Below are 26,951 nucleotides of genomic sequence, written 5' to 3'. Positions count from 1 at the left end.
ACCTCACCTCCCCGGGCTGTGACCTCACCTCCCCGGGCTGTGACCTCACCTCCCCGGGCTGTGACCTCACCTCCCCGGGCTGTGACCTCACCTCCCCGGGCTGTGACCTCACCTCCCCGGGCTGTGACCTCACCTCCCCGGGCTGTGACCTCACCTCCCCGGGCTGTGACCTCACCTCCCCGGGCTGTGACCTCACCTCCCCGGGCTGTGACGTCAAAGCAGTCCTTGTGCTCCTCCCTACTCTCCTCTATCCCATACCTGCATGGATTTCTCTACACACTTTCACGTTTCACCTACTGCCTGTATCTCAGTAGGAGATGGATTACGTTATGGTCTGATTCCAAGGTGGGGTACTCTGCAGACTGCCTTGTATCCTCTACGTTGCCATGACGCTGGTCCAGGATGCGAGTTGAGCGAGTTGGACAGGTGAAGTACTGTTTCAGAGTGGGGGAGAGCGTATTAAAATCCCCAAGCACAAATACTCTCTGGTCAGTTGATCGTGAAAGGGATTGAACCCGTCTGTAATCCTGTCAGCTGCTTCCTTATTGGTCCAGGCACATGGACCAGAATAATGGATCCAGATAGAATGGCCTGAATGATACAAAGAGAATCTCACAGTCTCTGGTGCACACTTGTTCAATCACAGGACACTGCTTGGCCCAAGTATTATCTACAAAGATACATAGCCCCGCCCCTGCCTCCACCTATTGATTTATGTGACATTGTTTCGTCTCGATCTGCTCTAATCACAGTGTATCAATCAATGTTCGCATCAATATTGTCCTCGCTGAGCCAGGTTTCTGTAAAGCAGGTTAAATCAGGTCTCCTTAAGTCCTCTTCAGATAACTCCTCCAATTCCTTATTTAGTGACAGCACATTTCACAGGCAGATCCCTGGGAGCAGGTGATGACTTTCTGCCTCCGTAGGTTCCTGGCACTGGCTCTTCAGCCTCGCTTCTTCTTAGTTTCCCTTTTTGACTTTTGTATTCTGTTCTACTGTATTCTGTTCTACTGTATTCTATTGTACTGTATTCTATTCTACTGTATTCTGTTCTACTGTATTCTGTTCTACTGTATTCTATTCTAATGTATTCTATTCTACTGTATTCTGTTCTACTGTATTCTGTTCTACTGTATTCTATTCTAATGTATTCTATTCTACTGTATTCTGTTCTACTGTATTCTGTTCTACTGTATTCTATTCTACTGTATTCTGTTCTACTGTATTCTATTCTACTGTATTCTATTGTACTGTATTCTATTGTACTGTATTCTGTTCTACTGTATTCTGTTCTACTGTATTCTATTCTACTGTATTCTGTTCTACTGTATTCTATTCTACTGTATTCTATTCTACTGTATTCTGTTCTACTGTATTCTATTCTACTGTATTCTGTTCTACTGTATTCTGTTCTACTGTATTCTGTTCTACTGTATTCTATTCTACTGTATTCTATTCTAATGTATTCTATTCTACTGTATTCTGTTCTACTGTATTCTATTCTACTGTATTCTGTTCTACTGTATTCTATTCTACTGTATTCTATTCTACTGTATTCTATTCTACTGTATTCTGTTCTACTGTATTCTGTTCTACTGTATTCTGTTCTACTGTATTCTGTTCTACTGTATTCTATTCTACTGTATTCTGTTCTACTGTATTCTATTCTACTGTATTCTGTTCTACTGTATTCTGTTCTACTGTATTCTGCTCTACTGTATTCTGTTCTACTGTATTCTATTCTACTGTATTCTGTTCTACTGTATTCTGTTCTACTGTATTCTGTTCTACTGTATTCTGTTCTACTGTATTCTGCTCTACTGTATTCTATTCTACTGTATTCTATTCTACTGTATTCTGTTCTACTGTATTCTGTTCTACTGTATTCTATTCTACTGTATTCTATTCTACTGTATTCTGTTCTACTGTATTCTGTTCTACTGTATTCTGCTCTACTGTATTCTGTTCTACTGTATTCTATTCTACTGTATTCTGTTCTACTGTATTCTGTTCTACTGTATTCTGTTCTACTGTATTCTGTTCTACTGTATTCTGTTCTACTGTATTCTGTTCTACTGTATTCTATTCTACTGTATTCTGTTCTACTGTATTCTATTCTACTGTATTCTGTTCTACTGTATTCTATTCTACTGTATTCTGTTCTACTGTATTCTATTCTACTGTATTCTATTCTACTGTATTCTATTCTACTGTATTCTGTTCTACTGTATTCTGTTCTACTGTATTCTATTCTACTGTATTCTGTTCTACTGTATTCTATTCTACTGTATTCTGTTCTACTGTATTCTATTCTACTGTATTCTATTCTACTGTATTCTATTCTACTGTATTCTGTTCTACTGTATTCTATTCTACTGTATTCTGTTCTACTGTATTCTGTTCTACTGTATTCTGTTCTACTGTATTCTATTCTACTGTATTCTGTTCTATGTGCCATAGTCTATGCTGCTCGTCCTAATATGAATATATCCTTAATTCCATTTCTTTACTTTAGATTTGTGTGTATTTTTGTGAAATTGTTAGATATTACTGCACTGTCGGAGCTAGAAACACAATCATTTCGCTACACCCGCAATAACATCTGCTAAACACGTTTATGTGACCAATAAAATGTGATTTGATTTGATCAGGCAAGGCAATACTGTTTTGGAGAGTGTGAGCTTTATCTGTGCAGGAGAGCAGGAACTCGGGGGAGTAGGTAATCGTGATTAACTCACTGAATGCATACAACCTCCGGTAGTGATTGTAAAATTTTCCGCATATTACAGCGATTGGGATGAAGGTCGTCACACATTTGTATTTATTATGGATCCCCATTAGTTCCTGTCAAGGCAGCAGCTACTCTTCCTGGGGTTTATAATGGATCCCCATTAGTTCCTGTCAAGGCAGCAGCTACTCTTCCTGGGGTTTATTATGGATCCCCATTAGTTCCTGCCAAGGCAGCAGCTACTCTTCCTGGGGTTTATCATGGATCCCTATTAGTTCCTGCCAAGGCAGCAGCTACTCTTCCTGGGGTTTATCATGGATCCCCATTAGTTCCTGCCAAGGCAGCAGCTACTCTTCCTGGGGTTTATTATGGATCCCCATTAGTTCCTGCCAAGGCAGCAGCTACTCTTCATGGGGTTTATTATGGATCCCCATTAGTTCCTGCCAAGACAGCAGCTACTCTTCCTGGGGTTTATCATGGATCCCCATTAGTTCCTGCCAAGGCAGCAGCTACTCTTCCTGGGGTTTATTATGGATCCCCATTAGTTCCTGTCAAGGCAGCAGCTACTCTTCCTGGGGTTTATCATGGATCCCCATTAGTTCCTGCCAAGGCAGCAGCTACTCTTCCTGGGGTTTATTATAGATCCCCATTAGTTCCTGTCAAGGCAGCAGCTACTCTTCCTGGGGTTTATCATGGATCCCCATTAGTTCCTGCCAAGGCAGCAGCTACTCTTCCTGGGGTTTATTATGGATCCCCATTAGTTCCTGTCAAGGCAGCAGCTACTCTTCCTGGGGTTTATTATGGATCCCCATTAGTTCCTGCCAAGGCAGCAGCTACTCTTCCTGGGGTTTATTATGGATCCCCATTAGTTCCTGTCAAGGCAGCAGCTACTCTTCCTGGGGTTTATTATGGATCCCCATTAGTTCCTGTCAAGGCAGCAGCTACTCTTCATGGGGTTTATTATGGTTCCCCATTAGTTCCTGCCAAGGCAGCAGCTACTCTTCCTGGGGTTTATTATGGATCCCCATTAGTTCCTGCCAAGGCAGCAGCTACTCTTCATGGGGTTTATTATGGATCCCCATTAGTTCCTGCCAAGGCAGCAGCTACTCTTCCTGGGGTTTATTATGGATCCCCATTAGTTCCTGTCAAGGCAGCAGCTACTCTTCCTGGGGTTTATTATGGATCCCCATGAGTTCCTGTCAAGGCAGCAGCTACTCTTCCTGGGGTTTATTATGGATCCCCATTAGTTCCTGTCAAGGCAGCAGCTACTCTTCCTGGGGTTTATTATGGATCCCCATTAGTTTATGCCAAGGCAGCAGCTACTCTTCCTGGGGTTTATTATGGATCCCCATTAGTTTATGCCAAGGCAGCAGCTACTCTTCCTGGGGTTTATTATGGATCCCGATGAGTTCCTGTCAAGGCAGCAGCTACTCTTCCTGGGGTTTATTATTGATCCCCATTAGTTTATGCCAAGGCAGCAGCTACTCTTCCTGGGGTTTATTATGGATCCCCATTAGTTCCTGTCAAGGCAGCAGCTACTCTTCCTGGGGTTTATTATGGATCCCCATTAGTTCCTGCCAAGGCAGAAGATACTCTTCCTGGGGTTTATTAGGGATCCCCATTAGTTCCTGCCAAGGCAGAAGCTACTCTTCCTGGGGTTTATTATGGATCCCCATTAGTTCCTTACAAGGCAGCAGCTACTCTTCCTCTGGTTTATTATGGATCCCCATTAGTTCCTGCCAAGGCAGCAGTTACTCTTCCTGGGGTTTATTGTGGATCCCCATTAGTTCCTGCCAAGACAGCAGCTACTCTTCTTGGGGTTTATTATGGATTCCCATTCATTCCTGCCAAGGCAGCAGCTGTTCTGAGCCAATTGTAATTACCTAAGTCCCTCTGTGGCACCTGACCACACGACTGCCTTGTTGATAGTGTTGTTAAGAAGGTAGAAACTAGGGCCTGCAGGACCTGCCTTGTTGATAGTGTTGTTAAGAAGGTAGAAACTAGGGCCTGCCTTGTTGATAGTGTTGTTAAGAAGGTAGAAACTAGGGCCTGTAGGACCTGCCTTGTTGATAGTGTTGTTAAGAAGGTAGAAACTAGAGCCTGTAGGACCTGCCTTGTTGATAGTGTTGTTAAGAAGGTAGAAACTTGGGCCTCTAGGACCTGCCTTGTTGATAGTGTTGTTAAGAAGGTAGAAACTAGGACCTGCCTTGTTGATAGTGCTGTTAAGAAGGTAGAAACTAGGGCTTGTAGGACCTGCCTTGTTGATAGTGTTGTTAAGAACGTAGAAACTAGAGCCTGTAGGACCTGCCTTGTTGATAGTGTTTTAAGAAGGTAGAAACTAGGGCCTGTAGGACCTGCCTTGTTGATAGTGTTGTTAAGAAGGTAGAAACTAGGGCCTGTAGGACCTGCCTTGTTGATTGTGTTGTTAAGAAGGTAGAAACTAGGGCCTGTAGGACCAGCCTTGTTGATAGTGTTGTTAAGAAGGTAGAAACTAGGACCTGCCTTGTTGATAGTGTTGTTAAGAAGGTAGAAACTAGGACCTGCCTTGTTGATAGTGTTGTTAAGAAGGTAGAAACTAGGGCCTGTAGGACCTGCCTTGTTGATAGTGTTGTTAAGAAGGTAGAAACTAGAGCCTGTAGGACCTGCCTTGTTGATAGTGTTGTTAAGAAGGTAGAAACTTGGGCCTCTAGGACCTGCCTTGTTGATAGTGTTGTTAAGAAGGTAGAAACTAGGGCCTGAAGGACCTGCCTTGTTGATAGTGTTGTTCAGAAGGTAGAAACTAGGGCCTGTAGGACCTGCCTTGTTGATAGTGTTGTTAAGAAGGTAGAAACTAGGGCCTGCAGGACCTGCCTTGTTGATAGTGTTGTTCAGAAGGTAGAGCAGCGCTTTATTATGGACAGACTAGTTTCTCAGACTGTTTTATCAACATGTTTTCACCATGACAGTTTACAATCCAGGGTTACTCCAAGCAGTTTAGTCATCTCAAATGCCTCAATTTACACATTACAAGATTTAACTGAGGTTTAGGTGTAGTGAATGATATGTTCCAAATACAATGCTTTTAGTGTTATAAATATTTAGGACTAACTTATTCCTTGCCACCCACTCTGAAACTAACTGCAACTCTTTGTTAAGTGTTGTCATTTCAGTCGCAGTAATAGTTAACGTGTAAAGTGTTGAGTCACCCACATACATATACACACTGGCTTTACTCAAAACCAGTGGCATGTCATTAGTAAAGATTGAACAAAGTAAAGGGCCTAAACAGCTGCCCTGGGAATTCCTGATTCTACCTGGATAATGTTGGAGAGGCTTCCATTAAAGTTCTGTTAACACCACATTATAGCAGGGGTGTGTTCTGTGTTCTGTTAGACAGGTAACTCTTTATCCACATTATAGCAGGGGGTGTAAAGCCATAACACCCTCTGTGTTCTGTTAGACAGGTAACCCTTTATCCACATTATAGCAGGGGGTGTAAAGCCATAACACCCTCTGTGTTCTGTTAGACAGGTAACTCTTTATCCACATTATAGCAGGGGTGTAAAGCCATAAAACCCTCTGTGTTCTGTTAGGTAACTCTTTATCCACATTATAGCAGGGGTGTAAAGCCATAACACCCTCTGTGTTCTGTTAGACAGGTAACTCTTTATCCACATTATAGCAGGGGTGTAAAGCCATAACACCCTCTGTGTTCTGTTAGACAGGTAACCCTTTATCCACATTATAGCAGGGGTGTAGCCATAACACCCTCTGTGTTCTGTGTAACTCTTTATCCACATTATAGCAGGGGTGTAAAGCCATAACACCCTCTGTGTTCTGTTAGACAGGTAACTCTTTATCCACATTATAGCAGGGGTGTAAAGCCATAAACCCTCTGTGTTCTGTTAGACAGGTAACTCTTTATCCACATTATAGCAGGGGGTGTAAAGCCATAACACCCTCTGTGTTCTGTTAGTAACTCCACATTATAGCAGGGGTGTAAAGCTATAACACCCTCTGTGTTCTGTTAGACAGGTAACTCTTTATCCACATTATAGCAGGGGGTGTAAAGCCATAACACCCTCTGTGTTCTGTTAGACAGGTAACCCTTTATCCACATTATAGCAGGGGTGTAAAGCCATAACACCCTCTGTGTTCTGTTAGACAGGTAACTCTTTATCCACATTATAGCAGGGGTGTAAAGCCATAACACCCTCTGTGTTCTGTTAGACAGGTAACTCTTTATCCACATTATAGCAGGGGGTGTAAAGCCATAACACCCTCTGTGTTCTGTTAGACAGGTAACTCTTTATCCACAGTTATAGCAGGGGGTGTAAAGCCATAACACCCTCTGTGTTCTGTTAGACAGGTAACTCTTTATCCACATTATAGCAGAGGGTGTAAAGCCATAACACCCTCTGTGTTCTGTTAGACAGGTAACTCTTTATCCACATTATAGCAGGGGGTGTAAAGCCATAACACCCTCTGTGTTCTGTTAGACAGGTAACTCTTTATCCACATTATACCAGGGGTGTAAAGCCATAACACCCTCTGTGTTCTGTTAGACAGGTAACTCTTTATCCACATTATAGCAGGGGGTGTAAAGCCATAACACCCTCTGTGTTCTGTTAGACAGGTAACTCTTTATCCACATTATAGCAGGAGGTGCCATAACACCCTCTGTGTTCTGTTAGACAGGTAACTCTTCATCCACATTATAGCAGGGGTGTAAAGCCATAACACCCTCTGTGTTCTGTTAGACAGGTAACTCTTTATCCACATTATAGCAGGGGTGTAAAGCCATAACACCCTCTGTGTTCTGTTAGACAGGTAACTCTTTATCCACATTATAGCAGGGGTGTAAAGCCATAACACCCTCTGTGTTCTGTTAGACAGGTAACTCTTTATCCACATTATAGCAGGGGGTGTAAAGCCATAACACCCTCTGTGTTCTGTTAGACAGGTAACTCTTTATCCACATTATAGCAGGGGGTGTAAAGCCATAACACCCTCTGTGTTCTGTTAGACAGGTAACTCTTTATCCACATTATAGCAGGGGTGTAAAGCCATAACACCCTCTGTGTTCTGTTAGACAGGTAACTCTTTATCCACATTATAGCAGGGGTGTAAAGCCATAACACCCTCTGTGTTCTGTTAGACAGGTAACTCTTTATCCACATTATAGCAGGGGTGTAAAGCCATAACACCCTCTGTGTTCTGTTAGACAGGTAACTCTTTATCCACATTATAGCAGGGGTGTAAAGCCATAACACCCTCTGTGTTCTGTTAGACAGGTAACTCTTTATCCACATTATAGCAGGGGGTGTAAAGCCATAACACCCTCTGTGTTCTGTTAGACAGGTAACTCTTTATCCACATTATAGCAGGGGTGTAAAGCCATAACACCCTCTGTGTTCTGTTAGACAGGTAACTCTTTATCCACATTATAGCAGGGGTGTAAAGCCATAACACCCTCTGTGTTCTGTTAGACAGGTAACCCTTTATCCACATTATAGCAGGGGGTGTAAAGCCATAACACCCTCTGTGTTCTGTTAGACAGGTAACTCTTTATCCACATTATAGCAGGGGTGTAAAGCCATAACACCCTCTGTGTTCTGTTAGACAGGTAACTCTTTATCCACATTATAGCAGGGGTGTAAAGCCATAACACCCTCTGTGTTCTGTTAGACAGGTAACTCTTTATCCACATTATAGCAGGGGTGTAAAGCCATAACACCCTCTGTGTTCTGTTAGACAGGTAACCCTTTATCCACATTATAGCAGGGGTGTAAAGCCATAACACCCTCTGTGTTCTGTTAGACAGGTAACTCTTTATCCACATTATAGCAGGGGTGTAAAGCCATAACACCCTCTGTGTTCTGTTAGACAGGTAACTCTTTATCCACATTATAGCAGGGGGTGTAAAGCCATAACACCCTCTGTGTTCTGTTCTCTTTATCCACATTATAGCAGGGGTGTAAAGCCATAACACCCTCTGTGTTCTGTTAGACAGGTAACTCTTTATCCACATTATAGCAGGGGTGTAAAGCCATAACACCCTCTGTGTTCTGTTAGACAGGTAACTCTTTATCCACATTATAGCAGGGGTGTAAAGCCATAACACCCTCTGTGTTCTGTTAGACAGGTAACCCTTTATCCACATTATAGCAGGGGGTGTAAAGCCATAACACCCTCTGTGTTCTGTTAGACAGGTAACTCTTTATCCACATTATAGCAGGGGTGTAAAGCCATAACACCCTCTGTGTTCTGTTAGACAGGTAACTCTTTATCCACATTATAGCAGGAGGTGTAAAGCCATAACACCCTCTGTGTTCTGTTAGACAGGTAACTCTTTATCCACATTATACCAGGGGTGTAAAGCCATAACACCCTCTGTGTTCTGTTAGACAGGTAACTCTTTATCCACATTATAGCAGGGGTGTAAAGCCATAACACCCTCTGTGTTCTGTTAGACAGGTAACTCTTTATCCACATTATAGCAGGGGTGTAAAGCCATAACACCCTCTGTGTTCTGTTAGACAGGTAACCCTTTATCCACATTATAGCAGGGGTGTAAAGCCATAACACCCTCTGTGTTCTGTTAGACAGGTAACTCTTTATCCACATTATAGCAGGGGGTGTAAAGCCATAACACCCTCTGTGTTCTGTTAGACAGGTAACTCTTTATCCACATTATAGCAGGAGGTGTAAAGCCATAACACCCTCTGTGTTCTGTTAGACAGGTAACTCTTTATCCACATTATAGCAGGAGGTGTAAAGCCATAACACCCTCTGTGTTCTGTTAGACAGGTAACTCTTTATCCACATTATAGCAGGGGGTGTAAAGCCATAACACCCTCTGTGTTCTGTTAGACAGGTAACTCTTTATCCACATTATAGCAGGGGTAACACCCTCTGTGTTCTGTTAGACAGGTAACTCTTCATCCACATTATAGCCCATAACACCCTCTGTGTTCTGTTAGACAGGTAACTCTTTATCCACATTATAGCAGGGGGGTAAAGCCATAACACCCTCTGTGTTCTGTTAGACAGGTAACTCTTTATCCACATTATACCAGGGGTGTTAACACCCTCTGTGTTCTGTTAGACAGGTAACTCTTTATCCACATTATAGCAGGGGTGTAAAGCCATAACACCCTCTGTGTTCTGTTAGACAGGTAACTCTTTATCCACATTATAGCAGGAGGTGCCATAACACCCTCTGTGTTCTGTTAGACAGGTAACTCTTCATCCACATTATAGCAGGGGGTGTAAAGCCATAACACCCTCTGTGTTCTGTTAGACAGGTAACTCTTTATCCACATTATAGCAGGGGGTGTAAAGCCATAACACCCTCTGTGTTCTGTTAGACAGGTAACTCTTTATCCACATTATAGCAGGGGGTGTAAAGCCATAACACCCTCTGTGTTCTGATAGACAGGTAACTCTTTATCCACATTATAGCAGGGGGTGTAAAGCCATAACACCCTCTGTGTTCTGTTAGACAGGTAACTCTTTATCCACATTATAGCAGGGGGTGTAAAGCCATAACACCCTCTGTGTTCTGTTAGACAGGTAACTCTTTATCCACATTATAGCAGGGGGTGTAAAGCCATAACACCCTCTGTGTTCTGTTAGACAGGTAACTCTTTATCCACATTATAGCAGAGGGTGTAAAGCCATAACACCCTCTGTGTTCTGTTAGACAGGTAACTCTTTATCCACATTATAGCAGAGGGTGTAAAGCCATAACACCCTCTGTGTTCTGTTAGACAGGTAACTCTTTATCCACATTATACCAGGGGGTGTAAAGCCATAACACCCTCTGTGTTCTGTTAGACAGGTAACTCTTTATCCACATTATAGCAGGGGGTGTAAAGCCATAACACCCTCTGTGTTCTGTTAGACAGGTAACTCTTTATCCACATTATAGCAGGGGTGTAAAGCCATAACACCCTCTGTGTTCTGTTAGACAGGTAACCCTTTATCCACATTATAGCAGGGGTGTAAAGCCATAACACCCTCTGTGTTCTGTTAGACAGGTAACTCTTTATCCACATTATAGCAGAGGGTGTAAAGCCATAACACCCTCTGTGTTCTGTTAGACAGGTAACTCTTTATCCACATTATAGCAGGAGGTGTAAAGCCATAACACCCTCTGTGTTCTGTTAGACAGGTAACTCTTTATCCACATTATACCAGGGGGTGTAAAGCCATAACACCCTCTGTGTTCTGTTAGACAGGTAACTCTTTATCCACATTATAGCAGGGGTGTAAAGCCATAACACCCTCTGTGTTCTGTTAGACAGGTAACTCTTTATCCACATTATAGCAGGAGGTGCCATAACACCCTCTGTGTTCTGTTAGACAGGTAACTCTTCATCCACATTATAGCAGGGGGTGTAAAGCCATAACACCCTCTGTGTTCTGTTAGACAGGTAACTCTTTATCCACATTATAGCAGGGGTGTAAAGCCATAACACCCTCTGTGTTCTGTTAGACAGGTAACTCTTTATCCACATTATACCAGGGGTGTAAAGCCATAACACCCTCTGTGTTCTGTTAGACAGGTAACTCTTTATCCACATTATAGCAGGGGTGTAAAGCCATAACACCCTCTGTGTTCTGTTAGACAGGTAACTCTTTATCCACATTATAGCAGGGGGTGCCATAACACCCTCTGTGTTCTGTTAGACAGGTAACTCTTCATCCACATTATAGCAGGGGTGTAAAGCCATAACACCCTCTGTGTTCTGTTAGACAGGTAACTCTTTATCCACATTATAGCAGGGGTGTAAAGCCATAACACCCTCTGTGTTCTGTTAGACAGGTAACTCTTTATCCACATTATAGCAGGGGTGTAAAGCCATAACACCCTCTGTGTTCTGTTAGACAGGTAACTCTTTATCCACATTATAGCAGGGGTGTAAAGCCATAACACCCTCTGTGTTCTGTTAGACAGGTAACTCTTTATCCACATTATAGCAGGGGGTGTAAAGCCATAACACCCTCTGTGTTCTGTTAGACAGGTAACTCTTTATCCACATTATAGCAGGGGTGTAAAGCCATAACACCCTCTGTGTTCTGTTAGACAGGTAACTCTTTATCCACATTATAGCAGGGGGTGTAAAGCCATAACACCCTCTGTGTTCTGTTAGACAGGTAACTCTTTATCCACATTATAGCAGGGGTGTAAAGCCATAACACCCTCTGTGTTCTGTTAGACAGGTAACCCTTTATCCACATTATAGCAGGGGGTGTAAAGCCATAACACCCTCTGTGTTCTGTTAGACAGGTAACTCTTTATCCACATTATAGCAGGGGTGTAAAGCCATAACACCCTCTGTGTTCTGTTAGACAGGTAACTCTTTATCCACATTATAGCAGGGGGTGTAAAGCCATAACACCCTCTGTGTTCTGTTAGACAGGTAACTCTTTATCCACATTATAGCAGGGGGTGTAAAGCCATAACACCCTCTGTGTTCTGTTAGACAGGTAACTCTTTATCCACATTATAGCAGGGGTGTAAAGCCATAACACCCTCTGTGTTCTGTTAGACAGGTAACTCTTTATCCACATTATAGCAGGGGTGTAAAGCCATAACACCCTCTGTGTTCTGTTAGACAGGTAACCCTTTATCCACATTATAGCAGGGGTGTAAAGCCATAACACCCTCTGTGTTCTGTTAGACAGGTAACTCTTTATCCACATTATAGCAGAGGGTGTAAAGCCATAACACCCTCTGTGTTCTGTTAGACAGGTAACTCTTTATCCACATTATACCAGGGGTGTAAAGCCATAACACCCTCTGTGTTCTGTTAGACAGGTAACTCTTTATCCACGTTATAGCAGGGGGTGTAAAGCCATAACACCCTCTGTGTTCTGTTAGACAGGTAACTCTTTATCCACATTATAGCAGAGGGTGTAAAGCCATAACACCCTCTGTGTTCTGTTAGACAGGTAACTCTTTATCCACATTATAGCAGGAGGTGTAAAGCCATAACACCCTCTGTGTTCTGTTAGACAGGTAACTCTTTATCCACATTATACCAGGGGTGTAAAGCCATAACACCCTCTGTGTTCTGTTAGACAGGTAACTCTTTATCCACATTATAGCAGAGGGTGTAAAGCCATAACACCCTCTGTGTTCTGTTAGACAGGTAACTCTTTATCCACATTATACCAGGGGTGTAAAGCCATAACACCCTCTGTGTTCTGTTTATAGCAGGGGTGTAAAGCCATAACACCCTCTGTGTTCTGTTAGACAGGTAACTCTTTATCCACATTATAGCAGAGGGTGTAAAGCCATAACACCCTCTGTGTTCTGTTAGACAGGTAACTCTTTATCCACATTATAGCAGGAGGTGTAAAGCCATAACACCCTCTGTGTTCTGTTAGACAGGTAACTCTTTATCCACATTATACCAGGGGTGTAAAGCCATAACACCCTCTGTGTTCTGTTAGACAGGTAACTCTTTATCCACATTATAGCAGGGGTGTAAAGCCATAACACCCTCTGTGTTCTGTTAGACAGGTAACTCTTTATCCACATTATAGCAGGAGGTGTAAAGCCATAACACCCTCTGTGTTCTGTTAGACAGGTAACTCTTTATCCACATTATACCAGGGGTGTAAAGCCATAACACCCTCTGTGTTCTGTTAGACAGGTAACTCTTTATCCACATTATAGCAGGGGTGTAAAGCCATAACACCCTCTGTGTTCTGTTAGACAGGTAACTCTTTATCCACATTATAGCAGGAGGTGCCATAACACCCTCTGTGTTCTGTTAGACAGGTAACTCTTCATCCACATTATAGCAGGGGTGTAAAGCCATAACACCCTCTGTGTTCTGTTAGACAGGTAACTCTTTATCCACATTATAGCAGGGGTGTAAAGCCATAACACCCTCTGTGTTCTGTTAGACAGGTAACTCTTTATCCACATTATACCAGGGGGTGTAAAGCCATAACACCCTCTGTGTTCTGTTAGACAGGTAACTCTTTATCCACATTATAGCAGGGGTGTAAAGCCATAACACCCTCTGTGTTCTGTTAGACAGGTAACTCTTTATCCACATTATAGCAGGAGGTGCCATAACACCCTCTGTGTTCTGTTAGACAGGTAACTCTTTATCCACATTATAGCAGGGGTGTAAAGCCATAACACCCTCTGTGTTCTGTTAGACAGGTAACTCTTTATCCACATTATAGCAGGGGTGTAAAGCCATAACACCCTCTGTGTTCTGTTAGACAGGTAACTCTTTATCCACATTATAGCAGGGGGTGTAAAGCCATAACACCCTCTGTGTTCTGTTAGACAGGTAACTCTTTATCCACATTATAGCAGGGGTGTAAAGCCATAACACCCTCTGTGTTCTGTTAGACAGGTAACTCTTTATCCACATTATAGCAGGGGTGTAAAGCCATAACACCCTCTGTGTTCTGTTAGACAGGTAACTCTTTATCCACATTATAGCAGGGGTGTAAAGCCATAACACCCTCTGTGTTCTGTGGTAACTCTTTATCCACATTATAGAGGGGTGTAAAGGTAACCTCTGTGTTCTGTTATCTCTTTATCACATTATAGCAGGGGGTGTAAAGCCATAACACCCTCTGTGTTCTGTTAGACAGGTAACTCTTTATCCACATTATAGCAGGGGTGTAAAGCTGTTAGACAGGTAACATCCACATTATAGCTGTGCCATAACACCCTCTGTGTTCTGTTAGACAGGTAACTCTTTATCCACATTATAGCAGGGGTGTAATGCCATAACACCCTCTGTGTTCTGTTAGACAGGTAACTCTTTATCCACATTATACCAGGGGGTGTAAAGCCATAACACCCTCTGTGTTCTGTTAGACAGGTAACTCTTTATCCACGTTATAGCAGGGGGTGTAAAGCCATAACACCCTCTGTGTTCTGTTAGACAGGTAACTCTTTATCCACATTATAGCAGAGGGTGTAAAGCCATAACACCCTCTGTGTTCTGTTAGACAGGTAACTCTTTATCCACATTATAGCAGGAGGTGTAAAGCCATAACACCCTCTGTGTTCTGTTAGACAGGTAACTCTTTATCCACATTATACCAGGGGTGTAAAGCCATAACACCCTCTGTGTTCTGTTAGACAGGTAACTCTTTATCCACATTATAGCAGAGGGTGTAAAGCCATAACACCCTCTGTGTTCTGTTAGACAGGTAACTCTTTATCCACATTATACCAGGGGGTGTAAAGCCATAACACCCTCTGTGTTCTGTTAGACAGGTAACTCTTTATCCACGTTATAGCAGGGGTAAAGCCATAACACCCTCTGTGTTCTGTTAGACAGGTAACTCTTTATCCACATTATAGCAGAGGGTGTAAAGCCATAACACCCTCTGTGTTCTGTTAGACAGGTAACTCTTTATCCACATTATAGCAGGAGGTGTAAAGCCATAACACCCTCTGTGTTCTGTTAGACAGGTAACTCTTTATCCACATTATACCAGGGGTGTAAAGCCATAACACCCTCTGTGTTCTGTTAGACAGGTAACTCTTTATCCACATTATAGCAGGGGTGTAAAGCCATAACACCCTCTGTGTTCTGTTAGACAGGTAACTCTTTATCCACATTATAGCAGGAGGTGTAAAGCCATAACACCCTCTGTGTTCTGTTAGACAGGTAACTCTTTATCCACATTATACCAGGGGTGTAAAGCCATAACACCCTCTGTGTTCTGTTAGACAGGTAACTCTTTATCCACATTATAGCAGGGGGTGTAAAGCCATAACACCCTCTGTGTTCTGTTAGACAGGTAACTCTTTATCCACATTATAGCTGTGTGTTCTGTTAGACAGGTAACTCTTCATCCACATTATAGCAGGGGGTGTAAAGCCATAACACCCTCTGTGTTCTGTTAGACAGGTAACTCTTTATCCACATTATAGCAGGGGTGTAAAGCCATAACACCCTCTGTGTTCTGTTAGACAGGTAACTCTTTATCCACATTATACCAGGGGTGTAAAGCCATAACACCCTCTGTGTTCTGTTAGACAGGTAACTCTTTATCCACATTATAGCAGGGGTGTAAAGCCATAACACCCTCTGTGTTCTGTTAGACAGGTAACTCTTTATCCACATTATAGCAGGAGGTGCCATAACACCCTCTGTGTTCTGTTAGACAGGTAACTCTTCATCCACATTATAGCAGGGGTGTAAAGCCATAACACCCTCTGTGTTCTGTTAGACAGGTAACTCTTTATCCACATTATAGCAGGGGTGTAAAGCCATAACACCCTCTGTGTTCTGTTAGACAGGTAACTCTTTATCCACATTATAGCAGGGGTGTAAAGCCATAACACCCTCTGTGTTCTGTTAGACAGGTAACTCTTTATCCACATTATAGCAGGGGTGTAAAGCCATAACACCCTCTGTGTTCTGTTAGACAGGTAACTCTTTATCCACATTATAGCAGGGGTGTAAAGCCATAACACCCTCTGTGTTCTGTTAGACAGGTAACTCTTTATCCACATTATAGCAGGGGGTGTAAAGCCATAACACCCTCTGTGTTCTGTTAGACAGGTAACTCTTTATCCACATTATAGCAGGGGTGTAAAGCCATAACACCCTCTGTGTTCTGTTAGACAGGTAACTCTTTATCCACATTATAGCAGGGGTGTAAAGCCATAACACCCTCTGTGTTCTGTTAGACAGGTAACCCTTTATCCACATTATAGCAGGGGTGTAAAGCCATAACACCCTCTGTGTTCTGTTAACAGGTAACTCTTTATCCACATTATAGCAGGGGGTGTAAAGCCATAACACCCTCTGTGTTCTGTTAGACAGGTAACTCTTTATCCACATTATAGCAGGGGTGTAAAGCCATAACACCCTCTGTGTTCTGTTAGACAGGTAACTCTTTATCCACATTATAGCAGGGGGTGTAAAGCCATAACACCCTCTGTGTTCTGTTAGACAGGTAACCCTTTATCCACATTATAGCAGGGGGTGTAAAGCCATAACACCCTCTGTGTTCTGTTAGACAGGTAACTCTTTATCCACATTATAGCAGGGGGTGTAAAGCCATAACACCCTCTGTGTTCTGTTAGACAGGTAACCCTTTATCCACATTATAGCAGGGGGTGTAAAGCCATAACACCCTCTGTGTTCTGTTAGACAGGTAACTCTTTATCCACATTATAGGAGGGTGTAAAGCCATAACACCCTCTGTGTTCTGTTAGACAGGTAACTCTTTATCCACATTATACCAGGGGTGTAAAGCCATAACACCCTCTGTGTTCTGTTAGACAGGTAACTCTTTATCCACGTTATAGCAGGGGGTGTAAAGCCATAACACCCTCTGTGTTCTGTTAGACAGGTAACTCTTTATCCACATTATAGCAGAGGGTGTAAAGCCATAACACCCTCTGTGTTCTGTTAGACAGGTAACTCTTTATCCACATTATAGCAGGAGGTGTAAAGCCATAACACCCTCTGTGTTCTGTTAGACAGGTAACTCTTTATCCACATTATACCAGGGGGTGTAAAGCCATAACACCCTCTGTGTTCTGTTAGACAGGTAACTCTTTATCCACATTATAGCAGAGGGTGTAAAGCCATAACACCCTCTGTGTTCTGTTAGACAGGTAACTCTTTATCCACATTATACCAGGGGTGTAAAGCCATAACACCCTCTGTGTTCTGTTAGACAGGTAACTCTTTATCCACGTTATAGCAGGGGTGTAAAGCCATAACACCCTCTGTGTTCTGTTAGACAGGTAACTCTTTATCCACATTATAGCAGAGGGTGTAAAGCCATAACACCCTCTGTGTTCTGTTAGACAGGTAACTCTTTATCCACATTATAGCAGGAGGTGTAAAGCCATAACACCCTCTGTGTTCTGTTAGACAGGTAACTCTTTATCCACATTATACCAGGGGTGTAAAGCCATAACACCCTCTGTGTTCTGTTAGACAGGTAACTCTTTATCCACATTATAGCAGGGGTGTAAAGCCATAACACCCTCTGTGTTCTGTTAGACAGGTAACTCTTTATCCACATTATAGCAGGGGGTGTAAAGCCATAACACCCTCTGTGTTCTGTTAGACAGGTAACTCTTTATCCACATTATACCAGGGGTGTAAAGCCATAACACCCTCTGTGTTCTGTTAGACAGGTAACTCTTTATCCACATTATAGCAGGGGTGTAAAGCCATAACACCCTCTGTGTTCTGTTAGACAGGTAACTCTTTATCCACATTATAGCAGGAGGTGCCATAACACCCTCTGTGTTCTGTTAGACAGGTAACTCTTTATCCACATTATAGCAGGGGTGTAACTCTTTATCCACATTATAGCAGGGGTGTAAAGCCATAACACCCTCTGTGTTCTGTTAGACAGGTAACTCTTTATCCACATTATAGCAGGGGGTGTAAAGCCATAACACCCTCTGTGTTCTGTTAGACAGGTAACTCTTTATCCACATTATAGCAGGGGTGTAAAGCCATAACACCCTCTGTGTTCTGTTAGACAGGTAACTCTTTATCCACATTATAGCAGGGGGTGTAAAGCCATAACACCCTCTGTGTTCTGTTAGACAGGTAACTCTTTATCCACATTATAGCAGGGGTGTAAAGCCATAACACCCTCTGTGTTCTGTTAGACAGGTAACTCTTTATCCACATTATAGCAGGGGGTGTAAAGCCATAACACCCTCTGTGTTCTGTTAGACAGGTAACTCTTCATCCACATTATAGCAGGGGTGTAAAGCCATAACACATATGTTATTCCAGCAGCAGACTATGATCAATCGTGTCAAAAGCTGCACTGAAGTCTAACAAGATGCGAACAATCCACTTTCAAACTTGCGACGTTGGATTTAGACAAAGGATTTAGACTAGCCGACAGAGATGGCCGCCGACAGAGATGGCCGCCGACAGAGATGGCCGCCGACAGAGATGGCCGCCGACAGAGATGGCCGCCGACAGAGATGGCCGCCGACAGAGATGGCCGCCCGACAGAGATGGCCGCCGACAGAGATGCTTCGCGTTCCTAGGAAACTATGCAGTTTTTTGCTTTTTTTTACGTGTTATTTCTTACATTAGTACCCCAGGTCATCTTAGGTTTCATTACATACAGTCGAGAAGAACTACTGAATATAAGATCAGCGTCAACTCACCATCAGTACGACCAAGAATATGTTTTTTTCGCGACGCGGATCCTGTGATCTGCCTTTCAAACAGGACAACGGAATGGATCCCATGCAGCGACCCAAAAAAACGACTCCGAGGAAACGAGGCGGCCTTCTGGTCAGACTCCGGAGACGGGCACATCGTGCACCACTCCCTAGCATTCTTCTCGCCAATGTCCAGTCTCTTGACAACAAGGTTGACAAAATCCGAGCAAGGGTAGCATTCCAGAGGGACATCAGAGACTGTAACGTTCTTTGCTTCACGGAAACATGGCTCACTGGAGAGACGCTATCGGAGGCGGTGCAGCCAGCGGGTTTCTCCACGCATCGCGCCGACAGAAACAAACATCTTTCTGGTAAGAAGAGGGGCGGGGCGTATGCCTTATGGCTAACGAGACATCGTGTGATGAAAGAAACATACAGGAACTCAAATCCTTCCTTAGAATTCCTCACAATCAAATGTAGACCGCATTATCTACCAAGAGAATTCTCTTCGATTATAATCACAGCCGTATATATCCCCCCAAGCAGACACATCGATGGCTCTGAACAAACTTTATTTGACTCTTTGCAAACTGGTAACCATTTATCCATAGGCTGCATTCATTGTAGCTGGGGATTTTAACAAGGCTAATCTGAAAACAAGACTCCCTAAACTTTATCAGCATATCGATTGCGCAACCAGGGGTGGTAAAACCTTGGATCATTGTTACTCTAACTTCCACGACGCATATAAGGCCCTGCCCCGCCCCCCTTTCGGAAAAGCTGACCACGACTCCATTTTGTTGATCCATGCCTACAGACAGAAACTTAAACAAGAGGGTCCCACGCTGAGGTCTGTACAACGCTGGTCAGACCAAGCTGACTCCACACTCCAAGACTGCTTCCATCACGTGGACTGGGATATGTTTCGTATTGCGTCAGATAACAATATTGACGAATACACTGATTCGGTGATCGAGTTCATTAGAACGTGCGTTGAAGATGTCGTTCCCATAGCAACGATTTAAAAATTCCCTAACCAGAAACCGTGGATTGATGGCAGCATTCGCGTGAAACTGAAAGCGCGAACCACTGCTTTTAATCAGGGCAAGGTGACTGGTAACATGACTGAATACAAACAGTGCAGCTATTCCCTCCGCAAGGCTATCAAACAAGCTAAGCGTCAGTACAGAGACAAAGTAGAATCTCAATTCAACGGCTCAGACACAAGAGGCATGTGGCAGGGTCTACAGTCAATCACGGACTACAAGAAGAATACAAGAAGAAATCCAGCCCAGTCACGGACCAGGATGTCTTGTTCCCAGGCAGACTAAATCACTTTTTTGCCCGCTTTGAGGACAATACAGTGCCACTGACACGGCCTGCAACGAAAACATGCGGTCTCTCCTTCACTGCAGCCGAGGTGAGTAAGACATTTAAACATGTTAACCCTCGCAAGGCTGCAGGCCCAGATGGCATCCCCAGCCGCGCCCTCAGAGCATGCGCAGACCAGCTGGCCGGTGTGTTTACGGACATATTCAGTCAATCCCTATACCAGTCTGCTGTTCCCACATGCTTCAAGAGGGCCACCATCGTTCCTGTTCCCAAGAAAGCTAAGGTAACTGAGCTAAACGACATCATGAAGTGCTTTGAGAGACTAGTCAAAACCATATCACCTCCACCCTACCTGACACCCTAGACCCACTCCAATTTGCTTACCGCCCAAATAGGTCCACAGACGATGCAATCTCAACCACACTGCACACTGCCCTAACCCATCTGGACAAGAGGAATACCTATGTGAGAATGCTGTTCATCGACTACAGCTCGGCATTCAACACCATAGTACCCTCCAAGCTCGTCATCAAGTTCGAGACCCTGGGTCTCGACCCCGCCCTGTGCAACTGGGTACTGGACTTCCTGACGGGCCGCCCCCAGGTGGTGAGGGTAGGCAACAACATCTCCTCCCTGCTGATCCTCAACACTGGGGCCCCACAAGGGTGCGTTCTGAGCCCTCTCATGTACTCCCTGTTCACCCACGACTGCGTGGCCACGCACGCCTCCAACTCAATCATCAAGTTTGCGGACAACACAACAGTGGTAGGCTTGATTACCAACAACGACGAGACGGCCTACAGGGAGGAGGTGAGGGCCCTCGGAGTGTGGTGTCAGGAAAATAACCTCACACTCAACGTCAACAAAACTAAGGAGATGATTGTGGACTTCAGGAAACAGCAGAGGGAACACCCCCCTATCCACATCGATGAAACAGTAGTGGAGAGGGTAGCAAGTTTTAAGTTCCTCGGCATACACATCACAGACAAACTGAATTCACAGACAGCATCGTGAAGAAGGCGCAGCAGCGCCTCTTCAACCTCAGGAGGCTGAAGAAATTCGGCTTGTCACCAAAAGCACTCACAAACTTCTACAGTATCACCGCCTGGTACGGCAACTGCTCCGCCCTCAACCGTAAGGCTCTCCAGAGGGTAGTGAGGTCTGCACAACGCATCACCGGGGGCAAACTACCTGCCCTCCAGGACACCTACACCACCCGATGTTACAGGAAGGCCATAAAGATCATCAAGGACATTTAAGTCATTTAGCAGACGCTCTTAGGACATCAACCACCCGAGCCACGGCCTGTTCACCCCGCTATCATCCAGAAGGCGAGGTCAGTACAGGTGCATCAAAGCTGGGACCGAGAGGCTGAAAAACAGCTTCTATCTCAAGGCCATCAGACTGTTAAACAGCCACCACTAACATTGAGTGGCTGCTGCCAACACACTGACACTGACACTGACTCAACTCCAGCCACTTTAATGGGAATTGATGGGAAATGATGTCAATATATCACTAGCCACTTTAAACAATGCTACCTAATATACTGTTTACATACCCTACATTATTCATCTCATATGCATACGTATATACTGTACTCTACATCATCGACTGCATCCTTATGTAATACATGTATCACTAGCCACTTTAACTATGCCACTTTGTTTACATACTCATCTCATATGTATATACTGTACTCGATACCATCTACTGTATCTTGCCTATGCTGCTCTGTACCATCACTCATTCATACATCCTTATGTACATATTCTTTATCCCCTTACACTGTGTATAAGACAGTAGTTTTGGAATTGTTAGTTAGATTACTTGTTGGTTATCACTGCATTGTCGGAACTAGAAGCACAAGCATTTCGCAACACTCGCATTAACATCTGCTAACCATGTGTACGTGACAAATAAAATTAGATTTGATTTGAGACGCCACTTTCAAACTTGCGACGTATTTGGATTTAGACAAAACAAATCAAATTTGAACGATAAACAAACAAACAAACAATTCACGCAGGTTAGCTCAGAGTCTGGCAGTTGGGTGTCAAGTGAGCTCAGAGTCTGGCAGTTGGGTGTCAAGTGAGCTCAGAGTCTGGCAGTTGGGTGTCAAGTGAGCTCAGAGTCTGGCAGTTGGGTGTCAAGTGAGCTCAGAGTCTGGCAGTTGGGTGTCAAGTGAGCTCAGAGTCTGGCAGTTGGGTGTCAAGTGAGCTCAGAGTCTGGCAGTTGGGTGTCAAGTGAGCTCAGAGTCTGGCAGTTGGGTGTCAAGTGAGCTCAGAGTCTGGCAGTTGGGTGTCAAGTGAGCTCAGAGTCTGGCAGTTGGGTGTCAAGTGAGCTCAGGATCTGGCAGCCTGGGTGTCAAGTGAGCTCAGGATCTGGCAGCCTGGGTGTCAAGTGAGCTCAGGATCTGGCAGCCTGGGTGTCAAGTGAGCTCAGGATCTGGCAGCCTGGGTGTCAAGTGAGCTCAGGATCTGGCAGCCTGGGTGTCAAGTGAGCTCAGGATCTGGCAGCCTGGGTGTCAAGTGAGCTCAGGATCTGGCAGCCTGGGTGTCAAGTGAGCTCAGGATCTGGCAGCCTGGGTGTCAAGTGAGCTCAGGATCTGGCAGCCTGGGTGTCAAGTGAGCTCAGAGTCTGGCAGTTGGGTGTCAAGTGAGCTCAGGATCTGGCAGCCTGGGTGTCAAGTGAGCTCGGGATCTGGCAGCCTGGGTGTCAAGTGAGCTCAGGATCTGGCAGCCTGGGTGTCAAGTGAGCTCAGGATCTGGCAGCCTGGGTGTCAAGTGAGCTCAGGATCTGGCAGCCTGGGTGTCAAGTGAGCTCGGGATCTGGCAGCCTGGGTGTCAAGTGAGCTCAGGATCTGGCAGCCTGGGTGTCAAGTGAGCTCGGGATTTGGCAGCCTGGGTGTCAAGTGAGCTCAGAGTCTGGCAGTTGGGTGTCAAGTGAGCTCAGGATCTGGCAGCCTGGGTGTCAAGTGAGCTCAGGATCTGGCAGCCTGGGTGTCAAGTGAGCTCGGGATCTGGCAGCCTGGGTGTCAAGTGAGCTCGGGATCTGGCAGCACACGAAACACCTGAGGTTCCTGTCAAACTTTTTCATTCCTACAAATAAATAGTCCTGTGTGGCTCTGACCATGGCACTTCAAATGTCAGGATTGTGAGTTTAATTCCCAGTGGGGACACGCATACACACTATACATACACACTATACATACACACTATACATACACACTATACATACACACTATACATACACACTATACATACACACGATACATACACACTACATATATATATATATAAGTGTCTGCTAAATGGTGTATTTTCCCTGTCTCTGTCTGTCTGTCTGTCTGTCTGTCTGTCTGTCTGTCTGTCTGTCTGTCTGTCTGTCTGTCTGTCTGTCTGTCTGTCTGTCTGTCTGTCTGTCTGTGTTTAAAGAGTACTTCTCCCAGCACCTTGGTGAATACGAGAAGGTCCTGGCAGCTCTGGAGGACCTCAACATGACAATACTGAAGGCTATGGGCAAGACCAAGAAGGTACGTCAACTCTAGGACTCTAGTGGACACCTGACATTTACGTCTGGAGAAGTGGTTATGGGCAACAGACATATACAAGCAAAATGTGGCCCCAGAGGATGTTCCCAAAGCGGTCCTCGATGGTAAAAAAAAAAAAAAAAAGAGTGCGATTTTGTTACAAGAAAATACATACAGTATATTTCCTTCCATGCACTACAAACTCCTACGTTAAAAGCCTGTTTTCTCCAATAACAACATATCAAATTACTGCCTCCGGAAAGGACAGAGGAACTGACAGAGGGACACACATTTCACCTTTATTTAACCAGGTACTATTGTGTATTGATACACAATACATGTGTATTGAGGGGAGGACACACATGTGTATTGAGGGGGGGACAGACAGGTGTATTGAGGGGAGGACAGACAGGTGTATTGAGGGGGACACACACATGTGTATTGAGGGGAGGACACACATGTGTATTGAGGGGGGGACAGACAGGTGTATTTAGGGGAGGGACAGACAGGTGTATTGAGGGGAGGACAGACAGGTGTATTGAGGAGGGAACAGACAGGTGTATTGAGGGGAGGACACACATGTGTATTGAGGGGGAGGACACACATGTGTATTGAGGGGAGGACAGACAGGTGTATTTAGGGAGGGACAGACAGGTGTATTGAGGGGAGGACAGACAGGTGTATTGAGGGAGGAACAGACAGGTGTATTGAGGGGAGGACAGACAGGTGTATTTAGGGGAGGAACAGACAGGTGTATTGAGGGGGACAGACAGGTGTATTGAGGGAGGACAGACAGGTGTATTGAGGGGGACACACACATGTGTATTGAGGGGAGGACACACATGTGTATTGAGGGGGGGACAGACAGGTGTATTGAGGGGAGGACACACATGTGTATTGAGGGGGGGACAGACAGGTGTATTTAGGGGAGGGACAGACAGGTGTATTGAGGGGAGGAACAGACAGGTGTATTGAGGGGGACAGACAGGTATATTGAGGGGAGGGACAGACTGGTATATTGAGGGGAGACAGACTGGTATATTGAGGGGAGGGACAGATAGGTGTATTGAGGGGAGGACAGACAGGTATAGTGGGGGGGACAGACAGGTGTATTTAGGGGAGGGACAGACAGGTGTATTGAGGGGAGGAACAGACAGGTGTATTGAGGGGGAGACAGACTGGTATATTGAGGGGAGACAGACTGGTATATTGAGGGGAGGGACAGACAGGTGTATTGATGGGAGGGACAGACGGGTGTTTGATTGGAGGGACAGACAGGTGTTTGATTGGAGGGACAGACTGGTGTTTTTAGGGGAGGGACAGACAGGTATATTGACGGGAGGGACAGACAGGTGTATTGATGGGAGGGACAGACTGGTGTTTGATTGGAGGGACAGACAGGTGTTTTTAGGGGGAGGACAGACTGGTGTATTGATGGGAGGGACAGACTGGTGTCTTAGGGGAGGGACAGACTGGTGTTTTTAGGGGAGGGACAGACGGGTGTATTGATAGGAGGGACAGACTGGTGTATTGATGGGAGGGACAGACAGGTGTTTTTAGGGGAGGGACAGACGGGTGTTTTAAGGGAGGGACAGACTGGTGTTTTGATGGGAGGGACAGACAGGTGTTTTGATGGGAGGGACAGACAGGTGTATTGATGGGAGGGACAGACAGGTGTATTGATAGGAGGGACAGACTGGTGTTTGATTGGAGGGACAGACAGGTGTTTTTAGGGGAAGGACAGACTGGTGTTTTAGGGGAGGGACAGACTGGTGTTTTAGGGGAAGGACAGACTGGTGTTATTAGGGGAAGGACAGACTGGTGTTTTAGGGGAGGGACAGACTGGTGTTTTAGGGGAGGGACAGACGGGTGTATTGATGGGAGGGACAGACTGGTGTTTTAAGGGAGGGACAGACGGGTGTATTGATGGGAGGGACAGACTGGTGTTTTAGGGGAGGGACAGATTGGTGTATTGATGGCAGGGACAGACAGGTGTATTGATGGGAGGGACAGACAGGTGTTTTTAGGGGAGGGACAGACTGGTAAATTGATGGGAGGGACAGACCGTTAAATTGATGGGAGGGATAGACTGGTGTTTTTAGGGGAGGGACAGACGGGTGTTTTAAGGGAGGGACAGACAGGTGTTTTGATGGGAGGGACAGACAGGTGTTTTGATGGGAGGGACAGACAGGTGTATTGATGGGAGGGACAGACAGGTGTATTGATAGGAGGGACAGACTGGTGTTTTAGGGGAGGGACAGACTGGTGTTTGATTAGAGGGACAGACAGGAGTTTTTAGGGGAGGGACAGACAGGTGTTTTTAGGGGAGGGACAGACAGGTGTTTTTAGGGGAGGGACAGACAGGTGTTTTTAGGGGAGGGACAGACAGGTGTTTTTAGGGGAGGGACAGACAGGTGTTTTTAGGGGAGGGACAGACAGGTGTTTTTAGGGGAGGGACAGACAGGTGTTTTTAGGGGAGGGACAGACTGGTGTTTTTAGGGGAGGGACAGACAGGTGTTTTTAGGGGAGGGACAGACAGGTGTTTTTAGGGGAGGGACAGACTGGTGTTTTTAGGGGAGGGACAGACTGGTGTTTTTAGGGGAGGGACAGACTGGTGTTTTAGGGGAGGGACACAGTAGTAAAAGAGGATAGAGTAAAAGAGGATAGAGGATAGAGGATAGGGGTTAGAGGATATGGGATGGAGGATCGAGGATAGGGGTTAGAGGATAGAGGTTAGTGGATATGGGATGGAGGATAGAGGATAGAGGATAGGGGTTAGAGGATATGGGTTAGTGGATATGGGATGGAGGATAGAGGATAGAGGATAGGGGTTAGAGGATAGGGGTTAGTGGATATGGGATGGAGGATAGAGGATAGAGGATAGGGGTTAGAGGATAGAGGATAGGGGTTAGTGGATATGGGATGGAGGATAGAGGATAGGGGTTAGAGGATAGAGGATAGGGGTTAGAGGATAGGGGTTAGAGGATAGGGGTTAGAGGATAGGGGTTAGAGGATAGGGGTTAGAGGATAGAGGATAGGGGTTAGAGGATAGGGGATAGAGGATAGGGGTTAGAGGATATGGGATGGAGGATAGAGGATAGAGGATAGGGGTTAGTGGATATGGGATGGAGGATAGAGGATAGGGGTTAGAGGATAGGGGTTAGAGGATAGGGGTTAGAGGATATGGGATGGAGGATAGAGGATAGGGGTTAGAGGATAGGGGT

At 44.9% G+C, this 26,951-nt stretch overlaps 1 protein-coding gene across 32 annotated transcripts in view; it reads left to right on the top strand.

Moving 5' to 3' along the window:
* The window catches only part of necab1 (N-terminal EF-hand calcium binding protein 1), a 147,128-nt gene that overhangs the window by 46,626 nt on the left and 73,551 nt on the right, over positions 1-26,951 (top strand). For all 32 annotated transcript variants that reach the window (XM_052473004.1, XM_052473000.1, XM_052473022.1 and 29 more), the window contains exon 5: positions 23,633-23,730. In XM_052473004.1, coding sequence (XP_052328964.1) covers positions 23,633-23,730 — 98 coding nt within the window. The remainder of the gene's footprint in view (positions 1-23,632; positions 23,731-26,951) is intronic.

The sequence above is a fragment of the Oncorhynchus keta genome, chromosome 20, assembly GCF_023373465.1.
Source record: "Oncorhynchus keta strain PuntledgeMale-10-30-2019 chromosome 20, Oket_V2, whole genome shotgun sequence".
Classification (NCBI taxonomy): Eukaryota; Metazoa; Chordata; class Actinopteri; order Salmoniformes; family Salmonidae; genus Oncorhynchus; species Oncorhynchus keta.
The sequence above is the reverse complement of the archived record's forward strand: the minus strand, read 5'-3'. Positions and strand labels throughout refer to the sequence as shown.